Source organism: Rutidosis leptorrhynchoides, chromosome 1, assembly GCF_046630445.1.
Source record: "Rutidosis leptorrhynchoides isolate AG116_Rl617_1_P2 chromosome 1, CSIRO_AGI_Rlap_v1, whole genome shotgun sequence".
Taxonomy (NCBI): Eukaryota; Viridiplantae; Streptophyta; class Magnoliopsida; order Asterales; family Asteraceae; genus Rutidosis; species Rutidosis leptorrhynchoides.
The window spans coordinates 694,334,675-694,362,221 of record NC_092333.1 but is presented as its reverse complement, the minus strand read 5'-3'; the positions used below and the strand labels follow the sequence as shown (position 1 = coordinate 694,362,221).

The 27,547-nt window shown below is 35.2% G+C and overlaps 1 protein-coding gene and 1 pseudogene across 1 annotated transcript; one reads left to right on the top strand and one right to left on the bottom strand.

The window, feature by feature from the left end:
• The first annotated feature begins 7,332 nt into the window (after positions 1-7,332).
• Positions 7,333-9,724, top strand: LOC139886102 (trifunctional UDP-glucose 4,6-dehydratase/UDP-4-keto-6-deoxy-D-glucose 3,5-epimerase/UDP-4-keto-L-rhamnose-reductase RHM1-like). Its single transcript, XM_071869849.1, has 2 exons — positions 7,333-8,917; positions 9,005-9,724. Exons 1-2 carry the CDS (start codon positions 7,352-7,354, stop codon positions 9,446-9,448), a joined length of 2,010 nt encoding a protein of 669 aa, XP_071725950.1. The 5' UTR covers positions 7,333-7,351; the 3' UTR covers positions 9,449-9,724.
• A 1,620-nt stretch (positions 9,725-11,344) lies between these two features.
• LOC139852661 (alpha,alpha-trehalose-phosphate synthase [UDP-forming] 1-like) lies at positions 11,345-18,621 on the bottom strand (annotated as a pseudogene).
• Positions 18,622-27,547: the final 8,926 nt, after the last annotated feature.

Sequence of the window (27,547 nt, the reverse complement as noted above, 5' to 3'; positions counted from 1 at the left end):
TTTGAAAGGTACTTCTAGTATGAGATTGTGTTTCACTAAGGGCAATGTTGTACTTAGAGGTTATGCGGATGCAAATTTGGGTGGATTTGGTGATTCGGGTAAGAGTACTACAGGATATGTGTTCATGGTTGGTAAGACAGTGGTTAGTTGGATGTCTAGACTACAAAGGAATGTTGCTTTGTCAATCACCGAAGCCGAGTATATGGCTATTTTGTGGAAGCTTCTAAAAAGCTTGTTTGGTTGAAGAACTTCTTGTGTGAGTTGGGTAAAAGACAAGACAATTGCGTCTTATATTGTGACAACCAAAGTGCAATCAATCTCGCGACGAATCCGGTGTTTCATAATCGTACGAAACACATTGATTTGAGGTATCATTTTATTCGAGAACGTATTGAGAATGGTACTTTGATATTGGAGAAAGTCCTTTGTATGAAGAATCCCGTGGATATCTTTACTAAGGTGGTGTCAATGGAAAAATTGAGGTTTTACATAGCCTCAACGGGTCTTCTCATGAACTAATGAGAAGGTGGTGACCAATTAGGGAGATAGAGAGATGATGATTCGATTCTAACAAGAAGTGTTGAAGACCTTGTATCGAAAGTCTGCTTATCCGGCGTATGTGATAGGAGCATGCGTGTCCCAAATGGAGCTTGGTGGTAAAGGGTGCTTTGGCAATCTTGGTTAGTTTGTTGATATGATGGGTTGACAATGTGAGTCATGGTTTTGACTATCTTCAAGTGGGAGATTGTTGGATGTGAAGGATATCAGAATAAGTCGAAGGAATCGGTTCAAGGAAAGAGACGCGCCACGACCCTTGAATGGCGCGACGCGGCCTATTGCATAAACAGAGCATCAGATTCAAGAAGCTGTTGTTCGGGATTTTGCTTTGGAGGCGCGGCGCGGCCCAATATAGCCGCAGCGCGGCTTGACTGACGGGCAATTTCCTTATTTACGTGTTTCTTGTTCTCCAAAGTGTTAACTTGTTGTTTTTTGCCTATATAAGCATCCTATTGTAACACTTATGTATATGCACAATTTATATCAATAAAATCTCTCTAGTTGGTCTGTGGATTAAAGTAATCGACATTCGATTACATATAACCAAGTTAAATCTCGCGTTCTTTAATTTTTCATTATTGTTCTTTCGTTTGTCGAAGTGGGTGATTAATCTCATTGGTTAATCTTATTATTTGGGTCCTATAATCCTTACAAGTGGTGCACTGGTACATAGAATCATATCTTTGACTCCTATAACTACAATAGTAATTATTATAAGCTTATGTTGACTTTTGTTGGCAAACTCTTCTATATCTGACATTGGAACAATCATCTTTTTATGCAGACGTGTTGGTCCGAGTTTGTGATTTTTGGTGGCACGCTTGACACTGGGAGTTTCTTTGGTTTAGATAATCATAAAGAGACTTGTTCGTACCCTTTACTGTTTCGGAAGATCATCAGAAAAACAGGTCCTAACCACACACCTCTAATTCTGAATACTTATGATGATGTTCTGGTAATGGATACAACATCCGTGCAAAAAATAAGGTTAATCCCTGAAACCATATGTACAGAATTCTATAAGTGTTTTATATACATCCAAATTTTGCATGTAGGTTCCAAGTCTTTTGCATTAGCCTCTCAGGTATCTAAAACATAAGGTAAGGAACCATATGATTTGGTGGATGTTGATGGTAACTATAAAACTGTTGCTAAATGCTAAACTTTGTTTGGTTTTTTTGTTTATGAGAAGGTAATGTGGATAATTGAGACAATTCATTGACTCTTAGATACTCTAATTTAGCTAGAGATGGTAATATGGGTTGGGTAATGGGTTAAAATTTACACCTTTTTATTAGTTGTAAAGAGTTTGTTAGGAATAATTTTTGTTTTATATATGATAATAAAACATATTACTACAATTATGTAGATCATTTTATTCGATTTAATAGCGCCTTTCATATACATATTAATATATATATTATATTATGCGATTTCTGACCCGTTTCTTATTAGCTTGAACATAACAATTCGACCCTTTGTAAATAATGCATTTCTCGAATCAACACATTCGTAACTAAAACGGTCAACATTATATGTAATCTTGTTACTTCTTGTCTCCATTGTCACCACCCGAATGATTTCCTTTTTTCCAGTACTATTATTTTGTTCGCATCATGGGTCAGAAAGCATCTCATGTTCGGTTGTAGGTTTTATATATTCTTAAAATAGTTTGAAATGGTTGAAAGTTGCTTAAAGTGTAATTCCAGTACATAAAAACTTCCTTAATCATTTTGATCAAATAATGATACTATGATTAAAATGATATAAAAAGTGTCATCAGATTGGACACACTTGCAATTCGTAAACTATTTGGACCAACATTTTGCAATCAGCACAGTTACGCAACACAGTCCGACATGTTATAACTACTACCAAAAGATAACTTGCCTGACCCACCCATCTTGTCACCTCTACTTATTATTGATGTGGTGGTAAATGCTTATATTATCAACTTACTTCGGAAATTTATTTATTGGCGTCGTTCTTCTTTCAGAAGGGCTTATAGAAAGCATTCCTGGAGTTTATGTCTTGTTGCAGGTGACTAGCATTTCCATATTTTAATTTATTCAATTTAATGATCAAAAAATGTTATTTTGCCTGATGCGATGGCATCGAAATCCTGTATATTCCCAGGTAGTTCATATATTTCTTTAACAAGGGTGTTTCCACTATTAAAATATCATCACAACTGTTTCCTTGACATCCGTGTTATTTCAATTTTTGCCACCATTTATATAGAGAATAGGTCAGTTTATCATATTTTTGCATGTAAATGTATGACTTATCTAACAAATTTATGTTAATGTATGGCCTTCAACTATGCAGCTTCTTCTTTTATCCTGAATAAGATGACTCGGCACATTTAGCTATACTTACATTTATGCCCCTCGTAAATTCATACAACGTTACGCTCAGGTTGAGCAGAATCACTTTTTGGCGTAATAATATAAACTTTTTATCGTTTTGAAGTGTGTAAATTATGATTACAAAGTTATCAAATTACGAAAAGGATTCTAATTTTGGAAGAAAACAGTTTAGGAGATTTGATGCTTTAAAATCAGGGAGGCCACAGGCTTTGGGTGAATTTGTGAAAACTGGGAATTCTTTGAGGGGTATGGTAAATATAATATGTGAATAATTAGACCATCATCATATATGTATTTAATCTATTTAATTTTGTATATGATTTATGTACATGTTTTGGCTTATATGTTGTATTAACAAAGGAGGCTCGACCTGGAGGTATTGTCTGCAGTAGGAGATTATGTATTGACGCAGTCTCGTCTTCAGGTGGAACTAGGATCATCTGCATAGGTGTTGAAAATACTATTTAGCCTCGACACTTATCATAATGAATGATCAATGGCCTAACGGACTATAGTCATTCATGTCGTCATATCATTGACGCTCTCACAATGATCAAACACGTTGACCAAATCAAGGAACCAAGGTAATAATTCTTTAACCGTTGCAGTTGTAAACAGCTGCAATAATCAGGCATTTAGCCTTTTTATTGACATATGCTTATTATTATCTGGTCAAGTTATTAGCTTCATACCAGATGTATTTTGTGTTGTGTATTCAGATGTTTGAGCCAGCATAGACCTAAATGAAGAAGCTGTGTTCTAGAAACTGTCTATCGCTGATTTAGACATGAGCTCTGTTTAAATACAACAAGTATTAATTTTGTTTTCTTTTATCTTTAAATCTCTCTGTTGTTTTCAGTTTTTTTTTACTCTGTAAATAATTTTACTTAAATATGATTTCTATTACCATGTGGCTGTATGGCTTATTTAACAAATTTATGTAAACTGTGAAGCTTCTCCTTTATCCTAAATCAGATCACTTGGCACAGTTTTCTTGTGCACTTACATTTATATGCCCCTTGTAAAATCACACAATGTTGATTTGGAAAAAATTGACCACTCATTGAGCAGAATCACTTATTGTCATAAAAGATGACTTGAATCAACTCATTAAAAATAGGAAGATAGTAAAGTTTATTACACAAGCGTTCATATTTTCATTTTTATTTTTATATTTTGAATTTCGAATTTCGGATAGAAACAGAAAAGCTTTTTGCTGTACTTGTGGAAGCCGAAATGAGTAAGCAACTGGTAGAATATTCTTCTTCTTTTTCAGGCGGGAGCAGGAGGTACCTTACGTCCTTGCGTCTATCGAGAAGCAAGGTCGCAAAGGGGCACCTTGCCCTTGCGCGGGCAAATGGTTAATTTTTTTTATGGGTTCCTGAGTCAAAAAATATATAAAAAATGGTCATTTTAGTGATAACCCCAAATAAAAATTAAATTCACATGAGCATTCCACTATTAACCTACATCACCATTAATTCATATTAAAAACTCAAACTACCTAATTAGCATAAAAGTGCAAAAAAAAAAAAAAAAAAAAAAAAAAAAAACCCTTAAATTACCATTGGCGAAACTACATAGGAGCAGGGGTGTCACTCGCCCCTAGTGGATTTGAAACTTTGAGACATAAAATTTGATTTTGTCATCAAAAGCCTCCATATTTTGTTCAAAAACTTACGGATTTTGCTCCAAACTCATAAGTCCATGATCCAAAAGGTTGTATTTTCATGAAAGAATGGAGGAATTATTTTACAATGAATATGAACGCTTTTAAAAAAATTTCGTGTCCAATAAAAAAAAATCTAGTTCGAGTACTGCACATCAGAAACCCACGCCCATAACGATTCCAAATGGTCTTAGTAAAAGTAAAAGGTAGTTAAGGAAAGTATGAATGCAGTGGGGTTATATAAGTACGGATCGACATAAAGAGAAGGATGGCATGGTACACATTCATCGCCATAATTTGTTCCACCATGCCATTTCTTTACATCCACATTTTTATATATACATATGTATTTAAATTTAATTTATTTTATGTTATACTATAAGATGGAAAGATTTGATATTTTTTAATTGTTTGTACTTCAGTAGTTGGGACTTGGGATTTAATAATTTTCACTTATTTTATTAAAGAAATTATTGATTTGTAAATAAATATGGATCAAATCAATTTATTGATAAAATAAAATTACTCCATAAATTGCACAATGATAGAATTAAATGATGATATGATACGATAACAAATGAATTCTATTAGCTTAATTTATAAATTTTGTTTTATTTAGACTTAAATGTGATAACTTAGTAATTCGCGTTTTAATAATCACCGAGGCTTTGGCTGAGTGGTACTAGCTCCATGTGATGCGGACCCGTATTCACCTCTCTTTTAAGTGGTGCAAGTTCGAATCCGGGGGGGGGGGCTTCTCTAGGATTCTGTATGGACAATTGAGGTGTATGCGGAAGTCACTACAGTCAACCATTATGTTCGATCCAAAACACATTGGGTTCGTGGAGTTGAGGTGTATGCCGAAGCCACACGACGGTGTACGAGGAGTTTCTGCCTAATGCGTGTGTGGGTGACAAATGAGAGTACTTGATGCCAAAAATTGTCGTTAAAAAAATCACGTTTTAATATCTTAACTACATATCCAGTAGCTGTTTGATTATAAATAATGTAAATATTGTCTCGTTGCTTGCTTGTAGGGATGACAATGGATGTCCGATCTATCGAATATTAACCCGATTCGATCCATATAGATGGATATGAATGGTCTAAATGGATGAAAAGTAAATATGGATATGGATATGGATGATGTGAAAATTAGTGGATTGGATATGGATCACAATTTATCATCTACGGAGATTTTCATTTATCACCCGAAATATATATATATATATATATATATATATATATATATATATATATATATATATATATATATATATATATATATATATATACCACATTTTAGCATATACCAATGATACGCGTATCTTCGCGCATGGCGCTCGTGCGTATCACGTGTTGTGTGCACGTCACTTATAAGTAATCCCGAACGATAATAAATGGCGCGTTAAGCAGCTTTGCTTAGCGCACACGCAAACGATCTCAAATGATCTTATCCTTAAATAAATGTAATCCTATCCTAACTATAATTCCTTTACTTACGGTTATTATTTGGGAATGATCTTGAACGAATTAAAGAGCATCTAGGGTTAAGTTTTAATATAAATACAACCCCAACCTCATTCATTAAACAACACGTTTTCTATATTACTCTATCATCGATTGCATGCGGGAAACCAAATTACAATAACATGTATGTTCCATGAACATAAACCCTATGCAACCACATTAGTGGCCATTATTGCGGCACTTGCCACCAATAGTGGACTAGGTTTTAGCCACCCATGCCTGCAACGATCATTTGTCGAAAATTCATGGGACACACTATTTTTAAATTTGTACATTGTGCTTGATATATTGTACACACATTATATTGTGGGTATTATTTGGTGTAAGATAGAGAAAAATTATTTAATAAAGTGATAAATAAAATTTTGCGCTGATGTGACATTAATGTGAAGAAGAGAATTTTTGTTAATGACGTTTAGCATAGGTGATAGATATATCACATTTCATTTTTTTTTATTGGTAAATTCATTTTTATCCTAAAATCGCCTTAATTTTATCACCAAAATTTTATTAATTTAGTGTTACAGATGAAATATTGTTTTCACATGCATTTCGCACCGTATTTATTTATACCTAAAAATTAAATCTCTCTACACAACACGCTAAAACGCACAAAATCACACTCTGTCTCTATATGTATATCTAAATATCTATATATCTATATATACACACAAACAGACACAACTATCGTTGCTCACTCGGTGAAATCATCCGCGCTTTCTTATTCTTTTCGCACATCACATTCATAATTTCATATTGATACTGATACGAATTCGGATCCGGATCAAATTTCTGTAAGTCCGTAATACTTGTATCATCGTTTATAATACTGATTCACTGATTAGATCTGAATTGATGTGATTATGAACTATGAACTTAAATATTGTAACTAAATTATGCTCAATTTGATCCAGATCTGCTTGAAACTGAATTGTATGTATGCATTCATATAATTTCTCATTTTATTTTTTCAATTTTATCATATTTTTTAGGTAATTGATGCTGTTTAATTGATTAGCTTATTTTAGCTTCATATAGTTTATAAATGTTATATTCCAGTAAAATCCTCTTTGATATTTTGGTTTATGTTTGGCCTCTATACGTGTTTTAAATTCATCTGTTGTTACAGTAAGTTAATTTTCGATTAATGAAAGGTTTTAGCGTGTAGATCGTGAGTGACATTATTAAACCTTTTAATCCTTTTTTATGCTCAGATTGCAACGGTATGACTACATATAAACCAAAGAACATTCTCATTACCGGTGCAGCTGGTTTTATTGCATCTCATGTTGCTAACAGACTAATCAGAAGCTATCCTGATTACAAGATTGTGGTTCTTGACAAGCTTGATTATTGTTCGAATCTTAAGAATCTTAACCCGTCTAGATCGTCTCCTAATTTTAAGTTTGTTAAGGGAGATATCGCTAGTGCTGATCTGGTCAACTATCTTTTGATCACTGAATCCATTGATACCATTATGCACTTTGCTGCTCAAACTCATGTTGATAATTCATTTGGAAACAGCTTTGAGTTTACAAAGAATAACATTTATGGCACACATGTGCTTCTAGAGGCGTGCAAAGTCACTCGCCAGATCAGAAGGTTTATCCACGTCAGCACTGATGAGGTGTACGGTGAAACTGAAGAAGATGCTGTTGTGGGTAACCATGAAGCCTCACAGCTTCTTCCTACTAATCCTTACTCTGCTACAAAAGCTGGTGCTGAAATGCTTGTTATGGCTTATGGTAGGTCATACGGGCTTCCTGTAATTACAACTAGAGGAAACAACGTTTATGGCCCGAACCAGTTTCCCGAGAAACTAATCCCGAAGTTCATTTTGTTAGCCATGAGAGGTCAGCAACTCCCGATTCATGGTGACGGTTCTAACGTGAGGAGTTATTTGTACTGTGAAGATGTTGCTGAAGCTTTTGAAGTCATTCTTCATAAAGGCGAAGTGGGTCATATTTACAACATAGGAACCAAAAAAGAAAGGCGAGTTATTGATGTTGCTAATGATATGTGTAATCTTTTTGGAATGGATCCTGAAGCAAGCATCAAGTTTGTGGATAACAGACCGTTTAACGATCAAAGATACTTTTTGGATGATGAGAAGCTTAAAAGTTTGGGTTGGGCTGAACGGACCACATGGCAAGAAGGTCTAAAAAAGACTATGGAGTGGTACACGAGCAATCCTGATTGGTGGGGAGATGTTTCGGGTGCACTTCTTCCTCATCCAAGAATGCTGATGATGCCAGGTGGCGTCGAAAGAGTTATCGACGTACCCGAAAACATTCAATCCGATTCACCTCATGCAACAGTTAATTCTTCTCAGTTCCGAAAGGTGGTGTCTGTTTCAAAAAGTTCTAATAAACCAACTTTTAAGTTTCTTATTTACGGCAAAACTGGGTGGATCGGGGGTTTATTAGGGAAATTGTGTGAAAAACAAGGAATTCAATACGAGTATGGAAAGGGTCGTTTGGAGGATCGTGCCCAAATTGTTGCTGATATTCAGAATATTAAGCCAACCCATGTTTTCAATGCTGCTGGTGTCACGGGTCGACCCAATGTTGATTGGTGTGAGTCTCACAAGACGGAAACAATCCGTACTAACGTCTCAGGCACATTAAATTTAGCAGATGTCTGCAGAGAGTCTAAAACCCTGATGATAAATTTTGCCACTGGATGCATATTCGAGTATGATTCTGCACATCCTGAAGGTTCAGGAATCGGTTTCAAAGAAGAAGACACACCAAATTTCACCGGTTCCTTCTATTCCAAAACCAAGGCTATGGTAATTTCACTAATTACTTATGTTATTTCTATTACTGTAAGTGTAACAAATTACTTTTAGTGTAACATTGTTTGCATATATATACAGGTTGAGGAGCTACTGAAAGAATATGAGAATGTATGCACACTTAGGGTCCGAATGCCGATATCGTCAGATCTGAACAACCCGCGCAACTTTGTCACCAAAATTGCTCGTTACGATAAAGTGGTAAACATTCCCAACAGCATGACAATTTTGGACGAGCTTCTGCCGATTTCCATTGAAATGGCAAAGAGAAACTTAACTGGAATTTGGAATTTTACAAACCCGGGGGTTGTGAGTCACAACGAGGTTTTAGAGATGTACAAAGAATACATAAACCCGGAATATAAATGGAAAAACTTCACACTCGAAGAGCAGGCGCGTGTGATTATCGCCCCACGAAGCAACAACGAGCTGGATGCATCTAAGTTGAAGAAAGAGTTCCCTGAATTGCTATCGATTAAAGAATCGCTGATTAAATACGTATTCGAACCCAACAAAAAGGCATAGTTTGGCATCAATCTGATATGGTTGCAGATATTATTTCATGTGAACGAATTTATTACTTGTGATATTGTTTGATTCTAGTAGTAAGATGTATACTGATATTATAGAGGCCAAATATGTAGGTGGTTTTTGTTGGTCCTATTTCATTGTTGATCAAACTTAGTTTGATCTCAACACATTTGTTAAAAGTAGCATATTGCTATTATTGATTGGTTTACATCATTCTGTTATCAGTTACAGAATATATCTTTTTATATGATAAGTGTGTTCCCATTTCAATCGAGTTGTTTTGTCTTTGTAATGCATAATATCCTTTTGGAATCTTCTTTTTAGTAAATTTGAAAGTTACTCTTTGTAACAAGCAATTAAATATTTTAGACAAAATTCTGAAAAAGGATTGAGTAAAGTTCAATAGTCAAGTGAATCAAATTCTCTAAAACAAATTAAAGGCATAGATCTGAAATCTGTATATTTGTTTTATGTTAGTTATTGTACTTTTAATTCTTTACAGGTATAAATTTGGAATATTAAAAGGTGACAGTTGTGACCAGTAATGAAATATGGAAGTGAGTTGGCCATGTGGTCCACTCAATCACCGGCTCAAACCATCATCTTTATGATGATCCACCAACATGCTTGATGGGTGCATCACACACACTCACTACACCTCCATTCAGACACACAAAATGCCCACAATTTTCGGTTAAAATATTCACTTTAACTGAACACATGTATTTTTTTTTTTTTTTTGAAAGGCAACTGAACACATGTATTAACTAACTATAATCTTTACAAACCAAATACCTTATTCACTTACTGTCTTATACGTAGTATTTGATTAAAAAACAATACACTTATAATCACGACTCAAAAGACACTTTAAATGGGACATAGTGTACTTGATATTTAACGAACTTCTCTAACAAGGACATGATACATCGAGGTCTTAAATTACTCTCAGTTTCATATTTAGATCTTATCACCATATAAGTAATGTTTACGTTTTATGTATACTGATAACTTAAGATACCTAGCTGTATATGATAAAAAAAATACAGTAAAATGTGATAAAGTTGGAACATTCGAATCTTAATATAATATAATGGGCCGACACTAAAAGGCCATCAACGATCTAAAAACTTACACGCAACCCAAAACGAAGACACATCAACTTATACACACGTCCTGTTTATTAATCAACCCACCATATTTCAATTATTGATCACGTTCCCATTCAATTCGATCTACTTTCTAATCCCCAAAAAGTCAACAACCTAGTAAATAAAGATATTTAACAATGACATTCAACAAATGTTATAACATGTAACTAAACAGAGTATAGATTTTACAGTATACTACTATACTTAATACTTGTGCATGAATACTTGTGCATGAAGTGAGAAAATATTTGTACCGTATGTTAAATATTAGACATATTATAGTTATAATATTATGTCCATTTAAACTTTTTTTTAGCAGCAAATTGATCAAGCTTTAATTCACGGTTAAGGAAATTCTGACTTGAGTGCAATAAGGTTGGAGTTATCTTGTTGTTCGAGGGACATACGGTGGTGTTCCAACGATCCTTTGTGAGGAAGATTACCAACCGTCATGTCCGATCGTAATGACATCCTTAAATGATTATACGATTCATACGTCAACACCTTAATCTCATTCACCGTCTCTATTAGCTCACCTAGTGTGACAGAGATAACGTGACCTGATTGGTAATTGCTCCAGATTCAACAACCTGAAAGACCTTGGTCCTTATTTATATGTATGCGCATAGCTTCCGAATGATGCACAAATATAATGTGCAGTATGGGTCGTTTATGTGATGCGCTATAAAATTAATGTGCATAGCTTTTAGGTTTCTTATGTGCATATTACGCATTTGATTAGTAAACATCTCAACTTTGTTGAAAAAGATTAGAACATACTGAGACAATGCAAAATACCAACATGAAGCCTAAGTCTACACTAAGTTATTACACAAACCTACTTATACACAGTCACTTTTATGTGGCTCTTGCAAGATATCTTAAAAAGGCGACCACATCATCGGAAGTAGGGAGTAGGTACCGTGCATTTATGGGGGCCCACCCAACCGTACACGAGAAATAATTATCACCTTTCAAGTCAAGTACATTCCATGTTATTTTATCCGGGGATGGTGATGTTCGTCTCCCACCATTCCCAACAACATTATTACCGTTACTGTTACCATTTCACTTATTATTTTCTTGATGTCGTTGGCGAGTTTGCTTTTGAGATGATGATTTTGATCCACTTTTTCCTGCTCTCTTGTCTCCCGATAGTTTTGTTGCTTCGCTTAACATTGGTCTCGGAATGCCCATGCCGTCTGAAGAAAGCTCCGGCTCAAAAAATGTATAAATATCTTCTTCCTGCAAAATTTATGGTCGGTTTTTAATCTGCAAATACCATTTCATATAAGATATAGTAGTAATTAAGATAATGGAGTACATACCTTGCCTAAGGAATGGCCAATGCATCGGACATAATCAATTGGTGCTGAAATAGATTTGCTATGAAGGATCTCTCCTAATATACGAACAATCGTAACTCCCTGGTTTCGTTAAAAAAAAAAAAAAAAATCAAGTTACGGCTGATGTATTAACCGGCATACATAAACTCATTATTACCATACCTGGCAACAGTGGCGAAACTTGAACCGGACCACAGATGTGGCGAAACGAGTGAAAGGGGTAAACATTAAAAAAACCTTATATATTATTGTAATTTTTTTTAACCGATCCGGGGCGGATACCCCCTTGGTTACACTATGTTCCGCCTCTGCCTGGAAAACGGGTCGGGTTAGGTCGAGACCCGATCGGGTGTGGGTCGAAACGGGTCATGGATCAGATTCTTTGATGGGTCAAACGCGTAATGGGGGGACGGGTCATGGATCAGATTCTTTGATGGGTCACACGGGTGATGGGTTAGATTCTTTGATGGGTCAAATGGGTTGGGATGGGTCGGGTTGAGACCTGTTTCTCAAAGTTTCCTAAACTTGTAAAACCTCTAGAAAATAATATTTTTTGAAAATCAAATTACGGCTGATGTATTAACCACCATATATAAACTCATTAGTCATAATTACCTTCGTAACACCAACTGCCCGGACCTCGAGCGACTACCATGTACCACATCCACCGATGCATTCGATATCGGGCCTCTCCACAGATGCTGCAACATATCTCTGGCTTGCAGCCTTCCGAACTCCACATCTGCATTCACAACCAATTAACAGTACAAATATATGTAAGTAATATATATACAAGTATATGAAGTTAGGAATTCCTGCATATTTGTAGTTCCATACGAGTGATGTTTCACGAAGCTCAAAATGGGATCGAGGTGTTCTCTCGGTGAGATACTCAAAAACATGCTGAGAAAAATTTATGGAGTTTATAGATCAAGAACTCGGAAGGAAAATAAGGATATCGACCCATTCCATATTTGAATGTTCGGGCATTGTTGTCATCCAGTCACCTTTCGTGGAGCGTAAAAACATTCCATTCTCAGCTGCCAACCACATGTTGTACTCTCCAAAGTTCTGGGTAAATCAATACAAGTTTGTCAACAAATCATGAAAACTTGCCAATTATCGACTGAGTTACTTACAAAAAAGACGGTTTTATTTGTCTTTTTTTTCTCAATTGGGTATAATAAACTTGTTTAGCTATAAAGAGAACGGGTCAAATGAATTGAATATGTCAAATAGGTTAGAAGTCACCCATAGTCATATCACTTTCAAAGAAGCTGGAAAATAAAAAAGAAAGTGTTTGCAAGTTTGCAAAAATCGCTACTCGGGGAATACTCGGTCGGGACTTTTTAGGGAGTACTCGGATGTTAACCAAGTTTGACTTTGACCGAGTTTTGAAATTTTTTGACTGATTTTCCGTGTAATCCCGAGTTTTGACTGATTTTCCGATTAATCCTTAGTATGACCAAGTTTGACCGAGTACTCCCTGAGTTGCAAAAATCGAGTACTCGCCAGTCAACCCACCCTGACACTAAAACAGACCAACCTGACACCAATCGAGACACCTCTGACGATGACAACGGTGGTTTTTGGATCATCGCAAATCCTAGTCAAAGGTTCTTTCAAATCGGGGTGTAACTTGAGATCCATTTCTCGTATCTGATCACCTCCACGTCTATCAGGTTTATTAACTGCTTCAGTTAACGTAGCATCGAATCCCTGTAGTTTCGAATTAAGATGACAAAGAAAGCACATATAAATGAGGGTGTGTGTGTGTGTTTGTTGTTGCAAAAAAAAAAAAAAAAAAAAAAAAAAAAAAAAAAAAAAAAAATTAAAAAAAAAAAATAAAAAGACAGACATAACATCAAAGATGGTCCCTGTGGGTTGTCACAAAAATCATTGGTAATCCTTCTACTTTTTTTCCATCAAAAATAGTCCACATGGTTTGTAAACTCATAAGAGATAGTCCCTGGAGATAACGATAGTTAGTTTACCCGGTAAAGTGACATCACATGCTAATCATGTGATGTCCTGTTTGGTCATTTTACATGTCAATACATTATATAAAACACGTTTGTTTTTTTGGGAAAATCTAACAAACGCATTTTATATAATGTATTGACATGTAAAATGACCAAACAAGGCATCACGTGATTAGCACATCATGTCACATAGCGGGGTAAACTAACTATCATTATCTCCAGGGACCATCTATGATGAGTTTGCAAACCTCAAGGACTATCCAGCTATCCTTGATGGAAAAAAGTACAAGGACTACCATTAATTTTTGTGACAAACCACATGGACTATCTTTGATGTTATGTAAAAATATAAAAACTAATATATAAAATAAAAATGGATGGTTTATATTTTACTTGCCAGTATAAGCAGTCGGTTACTTAATTGCAAATATCGTTCAACAGCTTCTTCAACTGGAAGTAATGGCGGAGCTTGTCTAATCCTATGTTGTGCTTCGACTACAGTATCGTTCAGTTCACTACATAGAGTTCGATAAAGTTTAAATCTTTGATAACGAAAGTACAAACCCGACAGCCATTGTTCTTTTTCTTACTAATTTTTTTTTCAAGATTATTGAACTTACCTTACAAAAGTTTCGGCCCATTCTTGAGCTGTGTGAGTTGTGACATGCAAAAAGTTATGCAAATGACGTTTTTCTCGTTCTTCGGCGGACATACACAACGCTTGACCTATGGAAGCTGCAACTTCGGTTATGTTCCATGGATTCACGAGAATGGCTCCCGCACCAAGGGACTGTTCATCACCAGCAAACTACAAGTGCACCATAAAAAATGGTCATATTGATGATTGAACTTTATAATTATAATAATTATAAAATTTTGAATGATTTCATGATATTGAAGATGACTAATAAAGAAAGTGATGATTACTTCACTTAAAATGAGTACTTCTCTTTTATCATCTTGGCAAACGACAAACTTGTAACTTGTAGGATTAATGTGCAAGGTACAACATATAACTATATGGCCAACTTCATTTGAGCCTTCGGGGTCACACACATATACACCGAGACGTCAAATAAAATATATATATGATGTATATATATTACTCAAGTAACAAAATAGTAAATCGAAATTAATTCATTTACTATTCATATGAATAGTAAATGAAACGAAATTAATTAATTTACTATTCACATGAAAGCGACATGATAGAAATTATTAATTACTAAAGTATTTGAGAAATACGACTTTTTAAAACCAAATTAAACGAAATATGATTTTATTGACTAATGAAAAGCTATTTTGTTTTGAACTCCCGTGACATGTGAAACTCAACCACTACAACTCAACTCTATTATTACAAACCTTTTTCTTTATATTGATTTGATGATCACAATGATAAAAACACACATACAACAAAGAGTTGGAGAGAGTTTCATAAGTACGTACATCTTATATCTCATAACTAGCTTTGAGAGCATAACAAAAAGTAAAAGAAAATGCAAAGTGAAATCGTATGAGGAGTATTACTTTTTAATTGTTTCACACAATTAATCAAGGGTTGATTAATTTGTTTCTTGGGTTTAAACTAGCATCCATTGACGGTCGTTTGAAGTGTAGTGTGAACTATCCAAAGAGACGGTCATACTTTTGATCGTGAGTTTCTCTCCGTCTCATCAATTTCTTCAAGAAAGGTATGTCGTTTACTCACTTTGTGAATTACATATTTTGACAATTATTAGTGTTGTAACTGGATCTTTGGGATCGTTAATCATGTGCATGTTTTATTAAATTTAAATATAAGAATATTTAATCTTGTAAATGTTTTATGAAATAATAAAAGATTATTATTTTAACTATCCGCTGCGTTAATCTGATTTAAAAATACACACGATTTCCCAACATAACTCACAAGATTCATTCCATCTCGCAAAGATGTCACAAGTGCTATATCTGCCAAAACATGACCACGATAAATTCCATAGAAAAAATAATTTTTATAAATGTCATTTAGATAACACCTTGTTTGACTTACATAATGAAAGGCCGCAACATTATTTTTGTTTGTGTGTAAAAACAATGAAAAACGAATAGAAAGTATCACTACCAGTGACAGCGTATAGCGCACATAAAGCTTGAAAATCAAGAGAGCGGTCCTGCATATATATATTTAACGATAAGGTTCTCATTTAGTCCATTAGTTATTTGTTTTTCGTTAATATAATAAAGGTTAAAAGGCTAACCAAATGATGAATAGGAACGGTAGTCAACGTCCCAAATCTACCGTTTATCGGACACACAATTTCATGTACTTGGCTAGTGAGCTTTTGATCTGCAAAACATATAATTGAAAAATGAAACTATGTTATTTCATATGTAACAATGCAACAACGATATAGTGAAAACTTACATTCAGGAACATCAGTTCTTGTTGGTAATGCAATCTGTAGCAAAACTACTTTATCATGCCAATATTGATTTTCGTCTAAAACTTCTCGAACGCTAGTATCTTTTGTGGGATCCCTTTTATCATATCTAAACGATCAACGCCTAACATCACCTAAATATGGTCAACAAAGTCAAACATACACTAATGTTATCAGAAAGTGAGAATTTTGCCCTACCTTTCTCCCAGAAAACCTCTCCTTTAATTCTTTAATGTGCTCTTGAACTAAAGGAGACTTCAGAGCATGAATAAACCGGTCTGCATCTATACCTATCGGGAACTGCGGTTTCATCAATTGAAGTACCAATATCAGACATCAGTCAAAGGTTGACTTTTTACAGAGGTTAAAGTTTGACTTAGTGCAGCAACTCGAGTAAGCCTTCCGTTATCCTCTACTCCTTCAGGTGTACCCTCGAGTCCAGTATACGAGTACAAGCACTCACAAAGTGACGTGCATAATCATAAGTATGGAAATTGTATAATAACTGAATATTAATACATTATAAATGAATTTTGCTAAAGACAACTTTAGGACTGTCATTAACGCGCATAAAGGTGTTGTATAACTCAGTAAACGTCATCTTAAAATCAACATATAACCGTTATCTACAACATTTTATGCGCGTTAACGACTAGGCTGTCGTTAGCAAAATCCACCATAAAATCACATGAATAATAATCTAAACTAGTCAAATTGAGTAAATTTATAGACTTACCAACCAAATCAGCAGCAAGAACTGCACGTAAAAGCTCCGAACGAGACGGTAAGGTCCGGGTGAATTTCGGAAGACGGAAACGGTATATGTAGAAACCATCCAACTTTCATGTTAGGGTTGTGATCTTTAGGACATTTTGGAAGGATCATAAGATGGTAATCATGACACCAAACGACATCACCTTCTTCATAATGCTCGTTCACCACATCAGCAAACATTTGGTTCGCCTTTTTGTATGCAGCGAATTGCGATTGGAAGCTTCTTGTTGTAGCCAAACAGTCTTCTTGTGGAAGACAAAGATAATGAAAAAGGGGCCATAATATGTTGCTGCAATAACCGTTATAATATTGGTGCACAATTTCTTCATCAAGAAATACCGGTATGCACCTCTGCATCAAAAAATCACAACAAACTTTTATTAATCAAATTATAAACTTATTTATGCAATTTAAAGTTAAAAACGATTTAAACTTACCATTTCGGCTAGTGCCTTAGTTAGAGCCCTCTGCCCAGGCTCATCGGGCATATTTGCACCTGCCCATCCAATCCATTTCGCCTCCACCTCCGTAACACCTTTGATAAACGTAAACAGAGAACCCCTTTTTTTTTTTTTTTTTTACTATTCATCACTACTTGCATAGAAAGGTAACTAACTGCATAATGATTTCTATTTTGGGTAAACAACTTATTTTGGGGTATGACAAATTAGTTTAAAAAATTGACTATGGGTGACTTTGATAAAACAAAATGATTGGGCAATGAATGACTCAAAATTTTGAATGATTCAAAAGTTATGATTAAACTTACTTCTGAATAACAATAACAAACGCACCGGAATGTTGAATGGTTCAACATTTCGAGATGCCGAGATCTTCCAAAGAAAATGTCCAAACGAGATCTCCCCGAGACCCGAGTTCTCCGAACTTGAGTTTAATACATAATAAATATAAGAATTTTTTTATTTGCAGCTCTAAGAGCTATCATTAACGACACACATCTTTGAATTGTACTTTAATAATACCGGCCATTGACTTTCAGTAATCAACTCACCTACTACCTAAATGTACAATAAGGGGTTTTTTTTACCTACGCATTATTGGGGCTGAGGTGACTCATAAACTTATTCGGTCATTTCAAGGGTTGTTTACTCTGACCTTAAAATAATGAAATGACTCTCTAGAAGACTTATTAGGTAATGTCCCCATCTTGCTATTCTTTTTCCAAAACTTTCCGGCACTATCCTTCCCCTTGCATTCTTATTTCATCGTCTCCCCCGTTTAAAACTCCATACACAATCAGTCACCTCAGTCCATAAATGGTTTTATTCTCGTTTCTTCTAAAACTCCACATATACTAATCGATCTACTCTCTGATACGCAACCATTTTTTGTTTATTTTCCCCAAATGGTTTCATAACCATACTTGTTTTCATTCACATTTCACCTTTTAACCATTACATACCTTCTATTAAGAGAAGAAAACAAATGACCCTCATTGGTCCACGTGGCCTCCCCTCTCACATACATTTACTATCCACGTTTTTTTGGTTATATTTTTTTTTTTTAAAAATTGGTAAAAGTTAATTATTTCGGGTGGGAAACAAAAAGAGCAAAACTTGAATCCAACTAAACATCTCCTGCACCCTTCTCATGTTCAACCATGTCTTCTCCCTTACCTTCTACTTCACCTCGTTTCTTCAATCACACTCGACTCCTAATATCTTCTTTTCCTACCTTCTCTTTCGTTATAGCTCGCACCTAGGGATGGCAATGGATGTCCGATCCATCGGATATCCATCCGATCCGATCCATTTAAATGGATATGGATGATAAATGGATATGGATATGGATGATAAATGGATATGGATATGGATATGGATATGGATGATGTCAAAAAATAGTGGATCAGGTATGGATGACAATTTGTCATCCATGGATATATCCATTTAGCACCCGAAATACATATATACATATAAATATATACATATTTACTTAAATATATGCATTACATTTACATATCCTTATATATGTACACTATAAACTATTAAAATGTTATCGAATATATAGATTGTGGAGACACAACTACGTGAAATAGTATTAAATTTTTATATCTTACATATATTATATATCTTTGTTAGAAACACTTTGAAGATTTCATTTCATGATAGGAAAATTCTTAGAATAACTTAATATCCACCGGATATCCATTTACCCGCTTCATCCAACGGATATAGATATGGATGGATGAAATATATTTAAATGGATATGGATATGGATATGGATTATAAAAATTAAATGGATATGGATATGGATATAGGCTCACCCGATCCATATCCGATCCATTGCCATCTCTACTCGCACCCGATTTTAATTATATTTCATCCCTGCTTTTATTTCACTCCATCGCCACCACTCCAAATATGACCGACTTTCACCCTCTCCGTCATCGTAAGCGTCTATGGCGTAGTCGACTTCTCCAACCGTAACCCACTTCGTTACAACCACCGTCGTCAACTTTGACGTTGTGTATGTGATGTTGCTTTTGTTACGAATATGTAAAACTAGGGTTACCAGAATTGTCCACGATAACGATGGACGAATGAGTTGATGTTTATACTTCAGTATGAAAACCCAAGAAGTAAAATAACCAAAATTAGGGTTTATGGGCAAGATGTATTTCCTCTATATTTCCTGTCAACAGAGCTTTCTTCGATGCCGCCATGCCACCTCCTGTTCCATGCTCACAACAAACAATATATCTTTGGTAACAATTTCCATTTTGTTGATTTTGATTAATATAATATTTTGTGGTTACTTATATCGATTGATTCTATTGTTTTGCTAAATTCTTGATTTATTTGTTGTAAAATTGTTAGCAATTTGGTTTATATATAAGTATCTTATCGATGGGTTGGCATCGATTTTATTTGTATTTAACTAATGTAAATACTTTTTGTCAAAGAATTCGGTTTTTTAGGAGTTTAACATTGTATATATGTATATTTTGAAGAATGCTTCAGAGTATATGGGTTATGGGTTCAACCATCAAGTTCATGTGTTATTTACGATTTTAATATCATATTTGTGTCTTTTGGAGGTGTCTTCATTTAATTACATCGACTGTTATTTTATTAGATGAATTATTTAATGGCTACATTGTTATATACCGTTGATATATGCATGTATCTGCATAATGAGATTGTATTTATAGTTTATGTTGTTGTTGGTTTTTATATGTGATCGTTTTGTTTTAATAGAAGATTCTTTTTAATTGATTTCTGGTGCCATTGTTTGTAGGTTGTTGCTGTAGTGTTTTACTTGGTTTTTGGTTTCTTCTCCGAACTGCTAACAAGTTATTGCAACGTTGTCCTTACGTTTCTTTTTTTAAACTTGATTTATCATTTTTTTTTGTTATTGTTGTTGTTGATTGTGGGTAGCGTAATGCTTTATGGTTTTGTTGTTGGTTTTGTTGTGCTTACAAACAGTTCTATATAACATATATACTCATAGAATTGTTTATAAGCACAATGCGTAATGCTTCAGATCACATGTATAGTTTTGTTACTACTAATATAAAACTGAGAGCATGGAATTTTGTATGCATATTTACCATATCTGTTATTAGCACTTCCTCTTATTTTCTAAATCCGAAGACTAAATTGAGTTTATGTTACAACATGTCGCAAATCAATCCTCTCGCGCATTGAATATGAAAAAACATAGCATTTATGACAATTCCAACTATATTAATTTGCAAAGGGGAGCCACCGCACCTTTATTTACTATAACATATAAGAGATTGAGGTAAGTTTATAAAAGTACCACATGAATATTCTGTAGCACTAAGACGATAATATTGTTTTAATAGCTTATTGTATCTGATTGTATTTGTATGTGATTATTTTTCTTTTTTATATTTTTCAGGTTGTGCAAAGTTACATTTCGACGTCAAATTCGAGACTATTGTTCTGTATTCTTTATGGTATCATATTTAGTTGTCGTTATTGTCTTTGAGTGTTTATTATGCATTATGATTGTTGGCGGTTGTCGCTTCTTTCGTTAATTCAGATGATGATCAAGAAAATATCCCAAGTGAGATTTCATAATTATTCATACAAAGTTTGTTAATGGGGTTTTTAATTGAGTCAAATATGTTATCTTTATTAAGTTTTGTTATTATTATTAAGTTAGTGAATTTTGTGTTATATTAAGGTCCTAATACTGAGAAGAAGACAAATATTGGTGTCAAGATAAGCATTAGTAAATCAGAAGATGATTTATTTTCTAGTGCAGTCATTGAACGAAACGGATTTATTGGTGGTAGTGTTGGATTTTATTACGGATGCATTAGGGCAGGATCGACACTGGATATGATTTTGGGGTTTTTTCAGTTGCCAAGAATGAGAGAGAGGTAGTTTGTTACCGTTTACTAATCTTGAAAACTGATAATGAAGTAATGACAATTTTAACTGGACCACGTGGATTTTAGTGTAATTATCAATAATTAGGAGTCTTAATCGTGGGATTAACACGTGGACTGAAAAACTCAGAACAGCTGTCAGAGGTTTGGCTTCCTCTATTGCCTAACGTATCATCGGTGAGTTGTTTTTTATTTATGTTGAAATATTTTTGCTCATTTTTCGGATGTAACTACTTATCTGAATGCCGTATGCATATATTTTACTATACCTGGCAAATGGGTCGAGATGGGTCGGGTTGGGTCAAAGATCAAATGGGTTTGGGTCGAAACAGGTCATGGGTCGAAATGGGTCAGAATTAAAATGGGTCGAACGGGTTGGGTCGAGACCCGGGTCGGGTTGGGTCAAGACCCGGGTCGATTAGGTCGGGTTTGTAAAATTGTTCTTAATTGTATTTTTTGATGTATCTCTTCCAAACACGTGATTTAAAAAAGGCGCGTCGAAAATGCGGGTAGAAAACGCGCGTAGTAAATGCGCATAAAAAACATGCAACGAAAATACGCGTCGAAAACGCGCCTGAAAAAAAGCGCGTCGAAAAATCACGTAAAAACGGGCGTCGAAAACGCAGGGTGAAAAAGGCGTCGAAAAACGAGCACTTAAAAACGCGGGCCGAAAACTCGCCTCGAAACCAGGCGTCAAAAACGCGCGTCAAAAACAAGCGTACAAAACGCGCGTCGAAAACTAGGTGCCGAAACCGGGCGCCGGAAAAGGATCCAAAACCGGGCGTCGAAACGGGGGGCCAAAAACTGGGCGCCGAAAACGGGCGCCGAAACAGGGGGCCGAAAATGGGCGCCGAAACCGGTGGCCGAAAACGGTGGCCGAAAACCGGGAGCTAAAAATGGGTGCCGAGAACGGGGTTCGAAAACGGGGGCCTAAAATCGGGTCCGAAAATGGGTGCTGAATACCGGGGGCCTAGAACGCGGGCCGAAAACGGGTGCCGAAACAGGGTGTCGAAACCGGGCGTCAAATTGGGGGCCGAAAACGGGGGCTGAAAGTCGGGGGCCGAAACAGGGCGCCGAAACGCACGCCGAAAACGGGCCCTGAAACCGGGGCACCGAAACCGAGGTCAAAACGGAGGTCGGAACCGGGCGCCGATTCCGGGCGCCAAAAACGGGCGTCGAAAACGGGGGCTGAAACCGGGCCGAAAACCGGGCGCCGACAACGCGCGCTAAAAACTGGCGCCGAATCCAGGCGCCGAAAACGCGGGTCCAAAAAGCAGTTCGAAAACGCTGGATGAAAAAGCGAGTCGAAACCGGGCGTCGAAAACTCGTGTCAAATAACTGTGATGACCCGTCCTAATCCATCCGGACGAAGTCCATATCGATTATAAACGATTCCCAACAATTGATTACATCGCGAGGTACTTGACCTCTATATGATACATTTTACAAACATTGCATTCGTTTTTAAAAGACAAACTTTCATTTGCATCGACAGTTGACAGACATGCATACCATTTCATAATATATCTAAATATAATTTACTTAATAATAATCTTGATGAACTCAACGACTCGAATGCAACGTCTTTTGAAATATGTCATGAATGACTCCAAGTAATATCTTTAAAATGAGCAAATGCACAGCGGAAGATTTCTTTCATACCTGAGAATAAACATGCTTTCAAGTGTCAACCAAAAGGTTGGTGAGTTCATTAGTTTAACATAAATAATCATTTCATAATTTTTAATAGACCACAAGATTTTCATTTCTCATAAATATACGTCACATGCATAGAGACAAAAATCATTCATATGGATTGAACACCTGGTAACCGACATTAACAATATGCATATAAGACTATCCCCATCATTCCGGGATCCTCCTTCGGACATGATATAAATTTCGAAGTACTAAAGCATCCGGTACTTTGGATGGGGCTTGTTGGGCCCGATAGATCTATCTTTAGGATTCGCGTCAATTAGGGTGTCTGTTCCCTAATTCTTAGATTACCAGACTTAATAAAAAGGGGCATATTCGATTTCGATAATTCAACCATCGAATGTAGTTTCACGTACTTGTGTCTATTTCGTAAAACATTTATAAAGCAGCGCATGTATTCTCAGTCCCAAAAATATATATAGCAAAAGCATTTAAAAAGGGAGCAAATGAAACTCACGCATATAAATATTGTAAAACAGTTATAAAACATTTGCATGTATTCTCAGCCCAAAAATGTATATAAAAAGGAAATAATGAAACTCACTATACTGTATTTCGTAGTAAAAATACATATAACGGCATTGAATGTTTCTAATAGTTTCGCATGATCCTTCATAGTTTCGCATAGTTTCGCATGATCCTTCCACGGCTTCCTTCATAGTTTCGCATGATCCGCTTTTCGGTACTAAATTTTCTATTGAATGTTTCTAATATAATGCTACACAGGAAGCACGAAGAGGTATATAATTTCGGACGAGAATATTTATGAAAATATCCTCAGAAATATCGAAGATATTGATGATGATATTTTGGAATTTCTAAGTTTGATGGTTGATGGAGAAAGATTTTCCGCAAGATTTTAACATGACTTCGGAGCAAGATATTCTCTAAAGATTTCAACGGATCTAGATTTATCTGGGTTCTATGAATTTAGGGTATGTTACTTGTATTTCTCCTTGGTTTCCTTTATGGTTAGCTCAATCCGTTTTCCGGTTCCAACGTTTCTGAGCTTTTCCAACATACTATTCTTTATCATCAAATTTCTGACGACTAAGGTCGTTTACGATTGCCTACAGTTTCTGCTGCTTCATTCAGCTTTTTCAACATACAGAGTATCGATTCGTAAACTGGGTACCTTTTCAAAATTTTTGAATTGAAGGTCGTAATTCTAGGAGATAATTATTATATATAAAATTGTTGATGTAGATATGCTGTGAGTTTTCAAAGTACTGATTGCCGATTCCTCTACATTTACTGCTACCATATCTGAATCATTGGTTATCGTTCTGAGATGATTTCAAGATAATTGTATTTTTAGATGATTAAATGTTGACGGTAATATGGTGGAATATAACAGGTTCTCCGATAATAATAAAAGAGTACACATATAAATCAAGGTTATAATAAGACCAATCCCGATGAAAAGTCGAAGTTGGCTTGCTGAAGCTGTGACAAAACTGGCAATTTTTGAAAAGGAATTGCAATGTTATTTTCGATAATAACAGTGCCAAAGGATCTAGCACAAATACGTGTTAAACGTTTACTCGGGTTTCTAGTGTTTTCAGGTGCATAATTATATGCATCCATCTTTTCTTCCGTAGATGAAGTGTGGTTTGTTCATCCTCTCGATTGAGGTGTTTTCAAGAATCATGAAAGGTTTGAACGCATATTAGAATTGTCAAGATACAAATGAGGTTTAAGATGAAATCAAGTGGCAAACTTGAAGAATTTTTTAGTTTCATATGTTATAATCAATATTTTAATTCATTTTAATTGTCCACTGTTGGTAGTCCTCGGTTGATTAGTCCACAGTTGATAATCCACAGTTAACAGTTCAATAATTCATATATAATTTAATATATAATATTCGAATTAATTAATACGTATCGTGATCCGTGTACATGTCTCAGACTCGATCACAACTCAAACTATATATATATATATATATATATATATATATATATATATAGATGGGTCGATATGATATGTCAAAATATTGTATACGTGTCCCGATATTTAAAATGCGTAAATAACATAATGACGATAAATAAAGTGCGTAAAATAAATAACATAAATTAAATGACGATAAACAAGATTGCGAGAATGTAAATTGCGACAATGTAAAATGTGAGAATGTAAATTGCGATAATTAAATTGCAATAAATAAAATGTAAACAGTTAGCTAGGAACAGTTAGCGTGGATTCTTAAAAAAATTCTTCTTATAGTTAAATTATTTGTTTCTAACAAGTTTTATTTTGTCCAATTGTTTTCTTCATTATGCCACTTGTTGGGTTCTGATAGGTCTAAATCCAAATATGAAATTTGAATGGAAATGGTTATTCTGTGGTGAACGGATTCATATATCTGTGGATGTAAGTAGGATAGGAAATGACTGTTGAATCAGATTTGAAGAATGTACAATGTAACTTATTAATGTGAAATTTTAAATATTCCTCGGGTATTACCTACCCGTTAAAATATTTTCACCATTAACAGTTTGTACAAGAGAATTTTTAATTACAATCTTTATGAAAACATATATACATATATATTTTCTTCAGATGTACTCATGGATTTAATAAGTTAACATGATATTAAACTCATTTGCTTTTCGGTTGGAACTAGAATAAATAATCTCTAAAACTTTAGAGATTACATATTCGTCATGTCGAACGAAGATAAATGAGGTAGAACGATACATAGAACGAAGATCATACTCAAAGTACAGACGATGATATTGAAGCATGGATTGTTGATGGTACTGGTACTATTATTGATGGTACTGTTGGTGCCGGTGATGTTGCTGAAGCTGGTACATTTTGCACCATATTCTCCGAATTGATTATTCGAGTGCGAAGTTTGTTGACTTATTACTCCAAGATGATTGTCGGTCGGAACGAGCGGATGAATAAGGTTTAGAATTGTGGATAGAATATGATCTTGTCGAGTTACCCTGGAAATGAGACTAAAAATGGTGTCTCAAACAGGTTCGCCGGTATACGCTTCAGGTTCATTATCAAGAGGTGAATTCAGTTGGTGGAAGGGATTGCCTTCTGCGCGTTTCCATTAATTAAGTCAACTACGAACCCATCAGATGAATTGATAATGGCTGATTGGTTGATTCATGCCGATGACGCTGTTTTCGGAGCTTAGGTGAACATCTAGGTCGGAATAACTATCGGAATAGCTATCGAAATCTGAGGGACTCGAACTGGTTGCGGGATTCATCTCGTACGATCAGATGAAGGATTTTCGATAAGAAATAGGTTATAGGATGTAGATTAGTACCCTGCAATACATAATTTACATATGCATATATAATACTAAAATCCCATAAGTTACGGAGGAATCTACGAAAGTTGTCAGGCAAAGTTACAGTAACAGATACGCTAAGATATAAAGTAGCAGATACGCTAAGATATGAATTTTGGTCTTTACACTATTCATGCAGTCAATGCAGTAAAACGTGTCTAGACTAAGAATGATAAGCAAGTGATTCTCTAAGAATGATAAGCAGGTAATTTTTGATACAAAATGATAAGCAAAACTTTTGACATGCAGACACGGTCGAAGTCCAGACTCACTAATGCATCCTAACGACTTATCAGTTAGACACACTAATGCAGACATGGTTCGCTAAGACCACCGCCCTGATACCAATTGTGATGACCCGTCCTAATCCATCCGGACGAAGTCCATATCGATTAGAAACGATTCCCAACAATTGATTACATCGCGAGGTACTTGACCTCTATATGATACATTTTACAAACATTGCATTCGTTTTTAAAAGACAAACTTTCATTTACATCGACAGTTGACAGACATGCATACCATTTCATAATATATCCAAATATAATTTACTTAATAATAATCTTGATGAACTCAACGACTCAAATGCAACGTCTTTTGAAATATGTCATGAATGACTCCAAGTAATATCTTTAAAATGAGCAAATGCACAGCGGAAGATTTCTTTCATACCTGAGAATAAACATGCTTTTAAGTGTCAACCAAAAGGTTGGTGAGTTCATTAGTTTAACATAAATAATCATTTCATAATTTTTAATAGACCACAAGATTTTCATTTCTCATAAATATACGTCCCATGCATAGAGACAAAAATCATTCATATGGATTGAACACCTGGTAACCGACATTAACAATATGCATATAAGAATATCCCCATCATTCCGGGATCCTCCTTCGGACATGATATAAATTTCGAAGTACTAAAGCATCCGGTACTTTGGATGGGGCTTGTTGGGCCCGATAGATCTATCTTTAGGATTCGCGTCAATTAGGGTGTCTGT

Bases quoted from the DNA above. Each gene is read 5' to 3' on its own strand.
- LOC139886102 (XM_071869849.1), top strand. From the start codon at position 7,352: ATGACTACATATAAACCAAAGAACATTCTCATTACCGGTGCAGCTGGT. The intron at 8,918-9,004 runs GTAATTTCACTA...ATATATATACAG, and splicing joins ATTCCAAAACCAAGGCTATG to GTTGAGGAGCTACTGAAAGA.